This window comes from Lissotriton vulgaris, chromosome 2_1, assembly GCF_964263255.1.
Source record: "Lissotriton vulgaris chromosome 2_1, aLisVul1.2, whole genome shotgun sequence".
NCBI lineage: Eukaryota > Metazoa > Chordata > Amphibia > Caudata > Salamandridae > Lissotriton > Lissotriton vulgaris.
This window is the reverse complement of record NC_141687.1, coordinates 950134720-950148575: the sequence shown is the minus strand read 5'-3', so window position 1 is coordinate 950148575 and position 13856 is coordinate 950134720. Positions and strand designations below refer to the sequence as shown.

The 13856-nt window shown below is 45.6% G+C and overlaps 1 protein-coding gene across 2 annotated transcripts in view; it reads left to right on the top strand.

Annotated features, from left to right (window-relative positions):
- AGO4 (argonaute RISC component 4) overlaps positions 1-12240 on the top strand; it is a 464331-nt gene extending 452091 nt beyond the window's left edge. For both annotated transcript variants that reach the window (XM_086956500.1, XM_086956502.1), the window contains exon 18: positions 8854-12240. In XM_086956500.1, the coding sequence (XP_086812626.1) occupies positions 8854-8962 (109 nt within the window). In that variant the 3' untranslated portion in view covers positions 8963-12240. The remainder of the gene's footprint in view (positions 1-8853) is intronic.
- The last annotated feature ends 1616 nt before the right edge of the window (positions 12241-13856 follow it).

Below are 13856 nucleotides of genomic sequence, written 5' to 3'. Positions count from 1 at the left end.
CGCGGGCCGTACTATAAGTACCCCTGCCCTAAGGTGTCAAGGCGCTTACTCATTGAAACCAAATTTTGACTGAAGTGTTCACAGGTGCTTTAATAAATAAACAACCAGGTCTTTACCGCTTTTCTGAAGGCTAACGGATGTCTCCCGTTTCAGTTTTATAGGTAGAGAATTCCACAATTTAGTTGTGCATAACACAAAGCTCCCCCCCCACCCTCCCCCCCATGGAATATGTTCACAAAGCTCCCCCCCCCCCCCCCCCACCCTCCCCCCCCCCCCATGGAATATGTTTTCACCCTGGGAACAATAAGATCATGTGCAGAGGATGAACGAAGATTGTGTGCTGGGATGTAGGGTATCGAGTTCCATTTTTATTTTATTATTTTTTTTTATTCTTTTTATTGAACAAAAAGAAAAACAAGATCTGACAAAAAGAACTCCACTCTCAGGTGAATTCAGTCTGTTTCAAAGCATGGATTCAAATCGACACAACACAGAATCAAATAGCAACAATCAGTATAGGGTCAAGGGGATTCCTGTGTTCCTAAGCCTAATCTCGTCACGGGTGGCTCACAAATTTCTCCTCTGTGGCTATTCCACGCTCCCCAAACCTTCCCCCACTTTTGCAGGCAACCCATAGCCACATACACAGATCTCTCCCGGAACATGCACCAATCAAGATCTTCCGCCCATTTATTAATTCTGGGCGACTGACTGGCCCCCCAGATTTGAGCGATATTACGTTTGACCACCATATAGGCCAGTCTCACCCATTGTTTCTGGTACGCACTCAAGTTGGTTGGCTCCCACACATTCAGCAGACCTCTCCGGTCACACCTCCTCACCCAGAACGTCTCAACTCCTCGTGGACTTTTGTCCAATTCATCTGGATTGCATCACAATGCCAAAGGATATATATCAATGTACCCACTTCACCACAACCTCTTCTACAAACTCCACCACTCTCAGCTCTTCCCATTCGCACCAGACGAGGCCCCGTTATGTAGGATCTATGCAGTATCTTTAACTGTACCAATTGGAGCCATATCTGGATAGCAACTACCTTAGGGGACGACACCGCCTCCGTCCAATCCTCATCGTCAAGTTCTAACCCATCTGCACTCCACCGAGCCCAAAGCTGCACCAATGGGTCCCCTGAGTTGTTAATTAATTTCCTATAGATCAAAGAGATGGTCTGCTCTGGAATATGACCATCCAACACACAGTCCTCAAGAGCAGATGCCTCCGGAAGCCCCGCGTCCTTAGGAACATGTGTGGTAAAGGCATGTCTAACCTGCAGATAACGAAAGTACTTGTTTTGGTGTAAACTATACTGCTTTGCAAGGGATTCAAACGGGAGTATGGAGTCTTTCCCTACACAGCTTTAATCTGGGTATCCCGAAAAGGTCCCTCCTATTGAATCCCTTAGTCCTCCACAAACTGCCCAACCTCTCGGAATTTAGGAGGGGGGTTGAGTGTCAATCTGCCCTCCCACCCAAGACACCTGTTGGCTATGTGCCACACCTGTATCGCGTGTGTGGTCGGTCCAGTCAAGGGAAACTTCCCGGGCCTAGCGTACAAAGCTCGATCAAACATCCCACCCGGGGCCTGACCCCGGTCCATAGCATATCCTGGATGTCCAGGGAGTCCGTAGACAATATGGTTCACTGCGGCCAGATGTGAGGCCCAATAGTACTTCCACAAATCTGGAAGTACAGTCCCGCCATCATACCACTGAAGGGTCTGTTTATTGAAGGCGATTTGGGCTCCATCTTCCCATAGGAGCTGTCTCTGAAGAGCCTCTATCTCTCTGAAGTATGCGGCCGGCACCGGGTCCATCGAGTTTTGCAAGGCATACAAGAACCGAAGCCATCATCTTAAAGAGGACGGACCTCCCAAGCAGGGAGAGTGGAAGAGCCTTTTCAGCGCTCCACATCTTTCCTGCATCTACTCAGTGGGGAAGCCAGATTATTATCATATTGCAACTTCGGATCCAGAGTGATATATATATATACCAAGGTATTTGAACCTTACCGCTCGATATGAATAGGGCACGTCGTGGGGATCACCGGTGGGTCTCCCACCAACACAGAGTACCGATTTCGCCCAATTGATGGCCAACCCAGAATACCTGCCAAAAACAACAAGTAAATCAAGGAAGTTGCGGAAGGAATCCCTGGGGTTAGTGAGCTAAAGCAGACCGTTTTCTGCATACAGGGAGATCTTGTCTTCCCAATCAGGCGTCCACCGCAAACCCTGTATCGATCTATCCCATCTAACCCAGGCAGCCAATGGCTCCATGGCGAGCGCGAAGAGCAGTGGAGACAGTGGGCACCCCTGTCTGGTGCCCTTCCCTAACAGAAAGTCACTGGACTTGCAGTTGTTGAAGACTACTCTAGCCAGGGGGTTTGCATACAGCAAGCGTACCCAACCGATAAATTCATCTCCGAAGCCCAGTTTAGCCAACACTGCAAAAAGATACCTCCACTCCACCCTATCAAAGGCCATTGTGGCATCAAGGGATACCAGCACTGTTGGCTCATGGATTTTTGAGGAGCCTCCGAGGACTCCGTGTAGCCTTTGCACATTTAGCGCCGTACTACGGCGCAGCATAAATTCCGGATTGATCAGGGTTGTAATCACTTTGATCAACCTAGTGGCCAGGAGTTTCGCAAATATGTTGGGTTCCGCGTTAAGCAGCGATATGGGCCTATAGGGGGAATATTGTGTCGGAGGCTTGCCTGCTTTGTGTATGACCACTATATTGGCCACCCGTTGATCATAGGGGAGTTCCCCTTCTCTTTGCATTCCATGAACATGGCACGGATGTAGGGAGCAAGTTTATTAGCGTTCAACTTAAACAACTCAATAGGTATCCCATTGGGGCCTGTCGCTTTACCCAACCATATCTGCCTAATTGCTTGGGCTACTTCCTCGTCTGACAATGCGGAATCAAAATATCTACTGTCTTTCTCCGACAGATGTGGCATGACTATATCCTTAATCATTTCGGCATTATCCATTTCCGTGGAGTCACCATAGACCGTATAGACCTTCCGGTAGTAATCTGAGAACTCATCTGCCACAGTCTGCGGCTCTGTGATTCCAGTTCAGGTACCAACCTAGATGCGCGTTCCCTGTGTTCGAGCCATGCGATCCATTTACCTGCTTTGTCGCCGTGTTCGTAAATACGGCTCTGGACGGCTTTGTGCTGAGCCACCGCTCTATTCCTAACAAGATTTTTATACTCCTCCCGGAGTTGCAACACATGGAGCCCAGCCTGTGTGTGTGACCTAGCCACTTCCCCTTCCAGGAGTATGACTTCCGCCTCTGTCTCCTCCGCATGGCTGCCCTCTTCTTCCCTGACACCAAGGACAGTACTTCACCTCTAGCAACCTTTTTGTATGCTTCCCAGAGGGACTGCGCAGAATCTACTGACCCAATGTTCTCCATAAAATAACGATCTGACATTTGGAGAATCTCCTTCTTAATAGCTCTTTTAACTAGCAGGCGCCAATGGGAGCCACTCTACCCTTCGTCCGGAATTTCAAGAGCGAGGCAAAGCCATTACAGGCAGTGGTCAGAAACTCCCCGACCAAGATCTCACTTCCTGGATCATGGACGCCATCGCCACAGGAAGCAGCAAATAGTCCAGCCTAACAGGCTGCCGTGAGCAGCCGAGACATGGGTGTAGTGCGTCGATGTCGGATTACTTATTTGCCAACTGTCCACCAGCCCCAGTGTGTGAAGACATTCTGAGAGCCAGTTCTGTGTCTGTCTGAGCGCCCGGGGTGGACTTCGATCGATCTCCCCCTCAATTACTGAGTTAAAGTCACCACCTAAGACCAGACCACTAAGGGGCAGCGTAAGAAATATAGTACTCAAATCCCGAAAGGTCTCAGTCTGAAGACCAGGCGGTACATAAATAGATAGAAAGGTAATAGTCAGGCCCCCAACCTGTCCAGAAACACTGGCATATCTGCCCCTTTGGTCAATCCACGTGGCTTGCACCAACAGAGGAAACCAGTTCTTAACCAGGATACCAACACCTCTAGAGCCGGTAGTAAATCCAGCGTGCACCACCAATTTATACCCTCCCTTGTGGAGGGCCATACACCTATTCCCGACTAAATGAGTCTCTTGCAATGAAATCACATCCCGGGAATGCCGCCTAATAAGTTGACTCACCACCCCCCTCTTGATCTGGTCACCCAAGCCATTCACATTCCAGCTCAACACTCTCATCCTTGACCCCCGACTATTCTGCGTCACCGGACCCATGCAACAGGCAAAGCGCAACAATGGTATCACCTGAGTTCAAAAAATAATAGCAACCCCCCCCCCCCCCCCTCCCCCACGATCACACACCAACAAGTGCAACAATACATAAAGAAAAACATTTCCAGCCCTCCTGTCCCCCACCCCCCCACCCTGCACCCCTGCTCCTGGCTTACGTCTGACCCCAACTTGCCTGTCGCCCCAAACTCTAACCGACTAACTAAAGATTGAAATGAGGAGGAAGACAGCTCTTAAGGACTCCACCCCCTAGCCCCCAATCCCACGTAAGTAGCGAAGCTCATGACATTCTGGAGAAACCCGCTTGCCGAACACCCTCTTGTTCATTTTCAAAAGCGGCACCCGCTATTCCTGCTCTAACTCATCTCCAACCTCTACAGTTCCGGGTCTCTCAGTCTCTGGCTCAAGATGTGCATCCAACCAGTCCGAGGCAATGTCAGGATTATCAAAAAAACACGTTTTCCCATTAAGCTCAATCCGCAGTCGGACCGGGAACATCATGGCATCCTTCAAACCCTTGTCTCTAAGCCTCCTTTTGATCCCTAGGAACCCTTGGGCTGCCTTTGCACCGCTTGGGTAAAAACTGGGAAAAAGGAAAGGTTAGCGTTCTCAAACTTCAGAGGGCCTCCAGACCTGGAGGACTGCAGGATAGGGTCTCGATCCCTGAAGTTAAGTATTCTCGCGATCAGTGGATGTGGAGGAGCCCCAGGCCGCGGCCTGCCACCCGGGACTCTATGCGCCCTTTCGACAGTAAAGAAATTACTCAGCCCTTTGGGTTGAAGGAGGGTGAGGACTAGATCTTCAACTAATAAATCTGGGGCCGGGCCTTTAGCCTTTTCGGGAACACCAACTATCCTGACGTTGTTTCTTCGGACTCTCCCTTCATGGTCGTCGAGCATCTGGCACGTGAGTTCCCCGGCCCTCTTGAGCTCCCATACCTCCTGCTGTAGTAATGCCACATCATCTGTCAAGCTCGCTGTTTTAATATCGAAGGACTTAACCTTCTCGCTAGTTTTAGTGAGATCCGCACGGATAAGATTTACTTCAATAGTTACTGTATACAAGTTCCATTTTTAAAAGAACCTGGTCCTATACCCTCTGTGGTCTTAAAGACAATACACAAAGCCTTTAACTAAATATGTTTGCTTATTGGCAACCAAAGTAGGTCCTTGAGTGTCTTTGACACAGATCTGTGTCTTTGGATATTAAGCAAGAGCCTAGCGGCTACATTCTGCACAACCTGCAATTTCGTTAGACATTTTTTCCGGAGGTTGATAAAGAGCCCATTGCAGTAGTCTGCCCTAGAAAGGACAAGCGCTGAGACCACTAGTTTACAAAGCTCAACCAGAATGAAAGGAAAGATTTTTTGTTGAAGTTTTAACATATAGTAAGAGAAGGAGGTAACCTCGTTTACATGATTTCCGAATGCAAGTTTGGAATCAAAAATGACTCTCAGGTTCTTAACCTTGGTCACTGGCGTCGGTATTCGCCCAAATTCCAGGGACCAATATCAGGTGACCAGAAGTTAGTATGTGCACCGAACAGTAAGATCTGTCTTGCTAGAGTTAAGTTGCAAACAATGTCATCCATTCCCCCAACCTGACGAAGGCAAGCGTGGAATTGTTTCAAAGTGTCAGTGGGGGATCCTGATACAGAGACGATAATCTGCGTTTCGTCTGCATAAGAAACAGCCGAAAAGCCCAAAGACCATGTCAACTTTGCCAATGGAGCAATAAAATTCTTAAAAAGGGTCTGGCTCAGGGAAGAGCCCTGTGGCACCCAACATGGTAATGTAAAATTGGGCGATCTAAGGTTATCGAACGCCACAAATTGTTCCCTGTCTGACAAAAAGGAGTTAAGTAGGGTAAGTGCCTTCTCTTTGATGCCAATACGACGTAGAACTTCCAAGAGCTTCTGATGGTTCACCGTGTCAAACTCGGCCGAGAGGTCACGCAGCACAAGTGCTGCACTGCCTCCTCCGTCAACCGTTTGCCTAATCATTTCCGATGCTGTGATCAATGCTTATTCGGTGCTGTGGTGCTTTTGAAACCCTAACTGAGTCATCTAAAAAATCATTTCTTTCAATGTATTCAGACAGTACACTATTCATTGCTTTCTCAGCCATTTTTGCTGGTAACAGCAGTCTAGGGATTGGACGGTAATTATTGGGATCAGTAAGGTCCAGATTTGGTTTCTTTAAAATGGGGAGCACCAAGGCCAACTTCCAGCTGGTGCGGAAAGTGCCAGTGGAAAATATTTGATCGAGAATAGGCAACAGGCTCAGAAAAAAGATGAACATTTTTGGGAGGACATAAATCCAAAGGAGAGCCTGATTTAATAGATCTTAACAGGTTAATTGTTGCTTCCATTGTGAGCGTCGTAAAAGTAGATAATTCAGGAGAATCCCTAAATTCTGAGTCGATACTGGAAGTGGTTCCGGTAAACCGAGGTTTAACTAATACCTCGGGAACTACAGCTATTTCATAAAGCCTTATGCTCGACCACACTACCACAGATAGAGAGTAAGGTGCTATCTAACTTTACCTCTGCCTACCTTTGGGGTTCCACTAGACTCTGTGTACACTATACCTGACTTTGGTATACTATATACAGAGCCAGCTTCCTACACCATATGCAGGGGAATACCCTGCGATATATTGGTCGGGGACATTTGCATACGCCCTTCGACTGATCCTTAGAGAAGTTCAAACAATGACCCTAATTCTAATCTGCTCACATTTGTCAAGACCTACCTTGTACTCCGAAGTGATGGAACTGGTGCAGCGGACAAGGATAACCCTACCAACGCCACTAGATTAGTGAATCAAATGCAGAGGGTGGGTGTTACATGAGAGCATTGCTGTTAATGCCTCATATGCAGAAGGAGCTTTTGAGGCCTCACATGAGCATTGTACTTGAAGCATCACAAGTGGAGGATGGTTGTCACTGCCTCACATGACAAGAGCATTGCTGTTAATGCCTCACATGCAGATGGAGCTGTTACTGCTTCATGTGACGAGGGTGTTGTTGTTAGTGCCTCACATGCACAGGATGGATGTTGTTGCCGCACATGACAAAGGTATTTGTAAGTTCCTCACCTGCAGAGAGGGTAGATGTTACTGTCTCACATGCCGAGGGCGTTGCTGTTAGTCCCTCACATGCAGGGAGGGTGGTTGCTAATTCCTCACATGCAGAGAGGGTGGATGTTGGTGCCTCACATGACCAGGGCGTCGCTGTTCATTCCTCACATGCAGGGAGGGTGGATGTTACTCCCTCACATGACGAGGGCCTTACTGCCTCCAGGGGTGCCAGGGACACCACCTCGGCCTCACAGCAATATGCAGCTAAAGCATCGCGGCTGACCGAGGGTGCTCCATTCACGCCTGGGGTGCTCTGGGCCGGCGATTAAGTGTGACATGCTGAAGGTCCATGTGAGGCTTGTGCTCAGAAAGGCCTCCCCTGCTGGATGCGACTGCGGTGTCCTCGCTCTGCATTAAGGTCTTAGTTACACCAGGGCAAACAGCCTCATGGTAGGAGTCACGTGCGCAGCGAGCTTCACATCACACAGAGAAACACATGGCCCCTGGTAGGAAAGGGACCAACCGTAGAGTAACAACTGCAGTTCTCGCACGGGGGGGCAGTGAAGGCCTGAACCTTAGCACCCTAGAACCTCGAACGGCGCATAAGGGAACACATTGGCGTCCCTCAGAAGGATACATAATGACGTCCCTCCACACCCCACCTCACCTAGTAGCCCATCCCAGTCATTAGTTATCGGCATTAATATACCTAGTCTCTTCACTTACCATGAAACAGCCTGTAGTGCCCCCTCCCACCACAAGGGTGCCTGATCCTCGAAGGAAGCTGCTTGCAAAACGAGAAGGGGGAGGAGGAAATACTTCTAAAACCAGTGGTGCGTGCGCACCACTGAGGAGCAGGGGCGAGGCTGCTGTCTGTGCCGCTCCTGCTGCGCTAAATAGACACCAATGGGAATGGGCAGAGCAAAGGCGGGACATGCGCCACCTTTGCCCAATTGTGTGCCGTTTTTTTTTTAAAGCACACTAAAACCAACTGCAGCCGAGAAAGCAAAACCACATGCACGAGCGTGTGGTCAGCTTTCAGAAACCCCTACATGGGGTCTCGCGCTGCGGACTGCAATGCTAGGCGCGAGGCCTAAAAAGCGCTGAGACTTAGCCAGTTGCACAGTAGCGGTGTTGTCTGGCAACATGGCTAAAAAAACATTGACAAAGCCAAATAGCATGCAAGAGCTATTTGCTTTGTCATAGCAATTTTCTTTTCTTTAGCCATATTTCGCAGCGCTGCTGTGCAGCATGGCTAAAAAAACACGGACAATGCCAGTTTCTCGGATACGTGCGACCTATTGGCTTTGCCAGGGCCGGTTTGGTAAGAAACACTGCTCCTATTCTTTAAATTTGTATTTGCAAACAGGAGGGCTGATTATTAAACGTTCTTGTCTGTTTTTGTTGACTTTGATAGCTGTTGAATTCTATCATATTGGAGGTTCAGTTACTTATATGTAGTTGCTTGTTTTTATTACAGCGCAGAGGGCAGCCACGTTTCTGGCCAAAGCAATGGACGGGATCCCCAAGCTCTTGCCAAGGCTGTGCAGATTCACCACGACACCCAGCACACAATGTATTTTGCTTAAGCACTAGTGACCCAACAAAGGCACACCGCCCACCTTGCAGTCCTGAGAATATCGATATGAAAATCTACTGCTCAAATATGGGCCAAGTTGATATTGGACTGTGTCTAAACCAGCAAACTCATGGACCGTCGCACTGAAAGTACGTCACACTTTTTTCTGCACAGAGTTGAGCCATTTTGTGTTGTGATTTTGTTTTAAGTACTTAAGTTCTCAAGCTTTGAACTGACTTTTTACCTCAAAGGCAAAGGCCGACCATCCTGGATAACTGCAATTTAAAAGTACTCGGATTTTTTTTTTTAATATATTGATATGTTTTACCAGCTCCTCCACCTCACCGTCTTGAACAAATTCTGTCACGTTGGGGCACGGACTTTTTGATGCAAATTTTCGACTTCTACTGTAAATATTTTAATGATTGTTTTAACTTTGGCAGTGTTGGCAATTAGTCAGGTTTTACCAGTGTCATGTGGTCTCAACAGACATGTACTGGTGCAAATACAATTTGCAAAAGCAATTATTGCACTATGCGATGGATTCAAATAAGATTTTTCTTTCTGTGGAATATGTAAAGAGCAGCTTGCTAAGGAACTTTTCTTATTGAACGATACTGCTTACAGGAAGTAGATCTGCCGTAGTTTGGACAACATCTGTTCTTCGCTTCTTGAAGACTTGGCTGCCAAATTGAACTTCCTGTTCACCCACTAAACGCCCATCTTATGCTGCTGTGTAGCCCTAGCAATCTCCAGTTCACCGTGTTTGCAATAACTCTTGCACATCAAGATAGTGGTTTTATTTGTTTTTTTTGTGGGACTAAGTTGAAATCAGATTTCAGCCAAATCTTTTCTGATTACCATATGGCAATGTCAGTAACTTGGAACCCAGGGCTGTCTTAATGATTCTTGCAAATTTTTTGTAGAAGCTTGCAGCTACTGATATAGTGCTTAGAAACTTGTCCTGAGTTTTCAGTATATTTTATTTTTCATCAAAGTAGCCAGGGAACTTGAACCAGCATTTGTTACATAACTCCCTGGGCAAGCTACATTGTGCTCAATCATGTGGTAATGGCATTATTCGCATACAGGCTGCTTCCTCCCTGCTACATCACCACAAATCCTTTTGCACTTTTGTGGTTTTAGGCGTTCAAGCTTATTGGTATATCCGTAGCGTACAGGCAATATTGGATGAGCTGAGTGCTCTGCTCTTTAACGCTGGAGCCGGCCTTTAATGGCCGCTATAGCCCGCTACGGCTGGCTAGAAGGCTGTAGTAGATCTGATGTTTGACAAAGGGTAGTGCATTCAATCAGTCCTTCAAGAGGTCTTTTTCATTTTTGATTTATGTGTAAAGGAGTTTGTATATAGTTAAAGGTTTACATTTCTAAAGAATTATGATGTAGTTGCTGTTAAATATTTTAACATGTACAATTGGAAATAAACTTTCTAGAGCGGAGTGTTCAAAAACACATCACATCTTTGTAGATGCTAAAATGGCTGGCGCCCAGTTTGTTTAGCAAACACATTAATTTTATCTAACTTCATATAAAGCAAATGTCTGGCTTTTGTAGCGGGCGGTCTGAAAGACAATTTGCTACTTTTGGGCCTTATTGCTGCTTAATTTGTTCAGGGAGGGATGCAAAGGGAAGACTTATAAAGTGAAAACTTTGCCTGCTGTCCCATAGAGTGGGGAGGGCGGGGAGGTCAGGTGAGGGACAAGCTTGCAGTACTTGTGATGAAATAATTTATTGCAATTTCAGTGCACCTTTCTTTTTATTTTTTTTATTTTTTATTTTATTTTTTATTTTATTTTTTTAGTTCTGGGGTTATGCCTAGACTGGGAGAACCTTGCTGCATAGACTACAAATCTCAATGCGTTAGAGCTGGGTAATACAATGTGAATTACTCTTAGGCTGGCAAATTGTGCCAAGACCTTGCATGCATGCGTCTCCCTGGTTGGCAGACCTCATTCTGTGCAGTTTATGGAGCATCTAGTTAACAGTAATGCTTTCTGAAAATTTTTCTTTTAGGAATTTTATCTTTTGGGAAAGCCAAAATGAGTAAGATTTAAAATGTTTATTTAAGATTTTTTTAAGATAAGGGGGTCTTACATTGGTTATTTATCTTTGTATTACTAAAGTTCATGTTCTATCAATATTATTGTGAATTTGTACGGACATGGTCTATTTTTAAATATTTTCAGCGTGAAACTATCTGAACACCCGTCCTCCTCTACGCCATAGGAGTCTGGGTGGTGGTCTTGCATGTGTCAATCAGTGGGATGATGTGCATTTTGTAGCTTTTAGTGGATTTATTTTAAATAAATCCTGTTGGTGATTCGGTTTTGTGGTGTATTCTCTATGTAGCATTTTAAGTCCCTAATACCAGAGAGATGTTCTAGCTGGGGCAAAAGTTTCTGACCTCCTCTTGAAACTCACAAGTACTTTGGTTTAACCAGTTCTGCTATATGGTCTTTAATAAAAGTTAAACAATTTCAATAACTTATATTATGAAAATGTTTTGTGTGGGAGATGGCTAAATGATACTGGTTCATCAAAGTTTGAGGCGGCGAAAAATTCTCCTCTTAATTTTATTTTTTTGTGAAGTATTGGGACATTGAGTATATCCAAAGGAGCATATAAAAATGTTTTTTTCCACAACCTCAAATCTTCCTGAGGGTAGAGGTGACACTCTGCTCCAAGCCAGATGCAGTGTTAATACGTGATCTCTCCACTTTGCTACCCAATGTGTATAGATGTGATTGTTCCAGTGCCCAAGGCATGTGGCAGCACCACTTTCATTTTTCGAAAGCGGAGTCAAAGGGCACTGTATCTGTACTTTCAACTTTGGGGGGAGGGGCCTCTTTTGTTCTTGGTCACACTTACGTGGAAAATCTTGTGAAACACCAGTAAAGATTCACATGCTATTTTGAAATGTTGGTGACCTTTCTGTAGTGAGCAATTGATGCATCTGTGGTCAGATCATAGTAAAATATTTTGCATTTGTTCATTCAACATTCAATGTATTTCTTTTGTTTCTGGATTTTTGCTAGTTGTAATGTTTTAAGTTTTTTATTGAACTTGACTTGGATGTATAGTTTATAGCAATACGAGGTACAACTTTCTATTCCCATCCCCTTCTGTGTATAAAGTCAAACATAGCAGCTTCACGTTGCTAAGATAAAATGCTGGCTGTATAAAGTTTTTTTTCTATTTTGTTTTTTAGCCTGCAGGGATATTTTGTGTTTGTCTTAAAAATAAAAAATATAATGACTTTCCTATGTAAAATAGTCTGTTTTCAACTTATTTCGTAGTGTCTGTTAACAGTATGGCTGAGTGTTTTTACCATGGATTGAATTGCTCATGCTGTCCACCATCCATTATAGTGAATGGCACTTTAACTTTGTTCCGGTTCACTACATTGCTTAACATCTTTGTTTTTATTATTTTGTCATTTTTAAACTAGTTTTACAGCATGGATCTTTTTATTGGGTCCTGAATTGTCCCTTGTAGTTTTCCTGATTGCCATCACATCTAGCAGAGGAGGTATGGCAAGACTTGGAGATGGACTTCCCTGAAAAAGCAGTGGACACATACTTCTAGAGTCTAGACCTTCACGCCCCTCAACATCATGGGGTGCAACACCCAGGTTGAAGGGGCAGAAGACACAGGTGGGTACAATTGGAGGAGGAACTGGCAAAATGGTTTTCTTCAAGACACTGCCATCCCAGAGGAAAAGGTTGTTCCTTCCTATGCTTCATAACCTCCTAGATCAGGGTGAGAGGCCTTTAGGCAGACCGCATCAGCCAAGGCAGATAATCGAAGGGTAAAAAAGTATAAACTCTCAAGGACCCAGCCTACATCCAGGTCAACGTGGGGGCAGATTTCTCCTTCATCACCACAGCACACAAATAAGCCAGTGCACCCATAAAGGAAGAGTTCGAAGATGGAGATAACGGAGAATACCTAGAGAAGCCAGTTGCCACCCAGTGGCTAATTGCCAACTCTTATGTACTGAACAAATGGTATGGGCACCAGTAATGAGAGGAGATTGTGAAATGAATACTATATCTCCCAGAGCAGTAAAATTAGAAAAAGGCGGTCATTCAGGAGGTCAAGACCGTCTAATACTTGCCTAAAATATGCACTGGTTGTGCCAGAGAACAGCTAGTAGACAAATGTGTGCAGGCACCACCTTAAGAAGACATGCTTGGCTGGAGTTGTCCGTGTTCAATCCAGGAGTACAGATGGTAGTAATGAACAGTTCAAGGCATGTGTGCTGTAGATACACATGCTTTGCATACTCCTGCCATCTAGTGTTGGGTCCAGATGTTTGCAAGTTGTTTTCCTTCGAAGTCTTTTCCAGTCACGCGGTAAGGTGACTCTTCCTTTCGGTGATAGTGCACATGGGCATCAACTCAATTATATTTTCTTGCCATCTGGTTCGGGTGTGTTTTGCAGTGCTCCAGTTCAACACCGTTCTTTGGGATACTCTTGGTGCACAACACACTGTACCATTGTCAGTATGGTTTCGTATGCATTTCACCATTCTCCATGTGTCGAGAAAAAGGAAAATGCAATCTTCAATATAGAACTCATCGGCGGCCTTTAGGCCTAGCCGCATCGGTCGACTTACATTCCATTTTGCAGTATCCAGTCTTCTGCCAATGGATCCGACTCCATTTCAATTTTGTCCTCCATGCCACTCAAAGTACCTGCGCACCGACCTTCATAAAGTCTGCAGCTTGTGCCTCTCCCCAGAGCACAAGGAAGATTGTGACTTTCAATTGTTACAGCCGAAAGACTATGCCTGTAAAATCTGCATGGACAAAGGGACATGCAGAGGCAGAACATCAAACACACCCCAGATATCTTCAGAGAAGATGCTGAGTGCTAAGAAATAG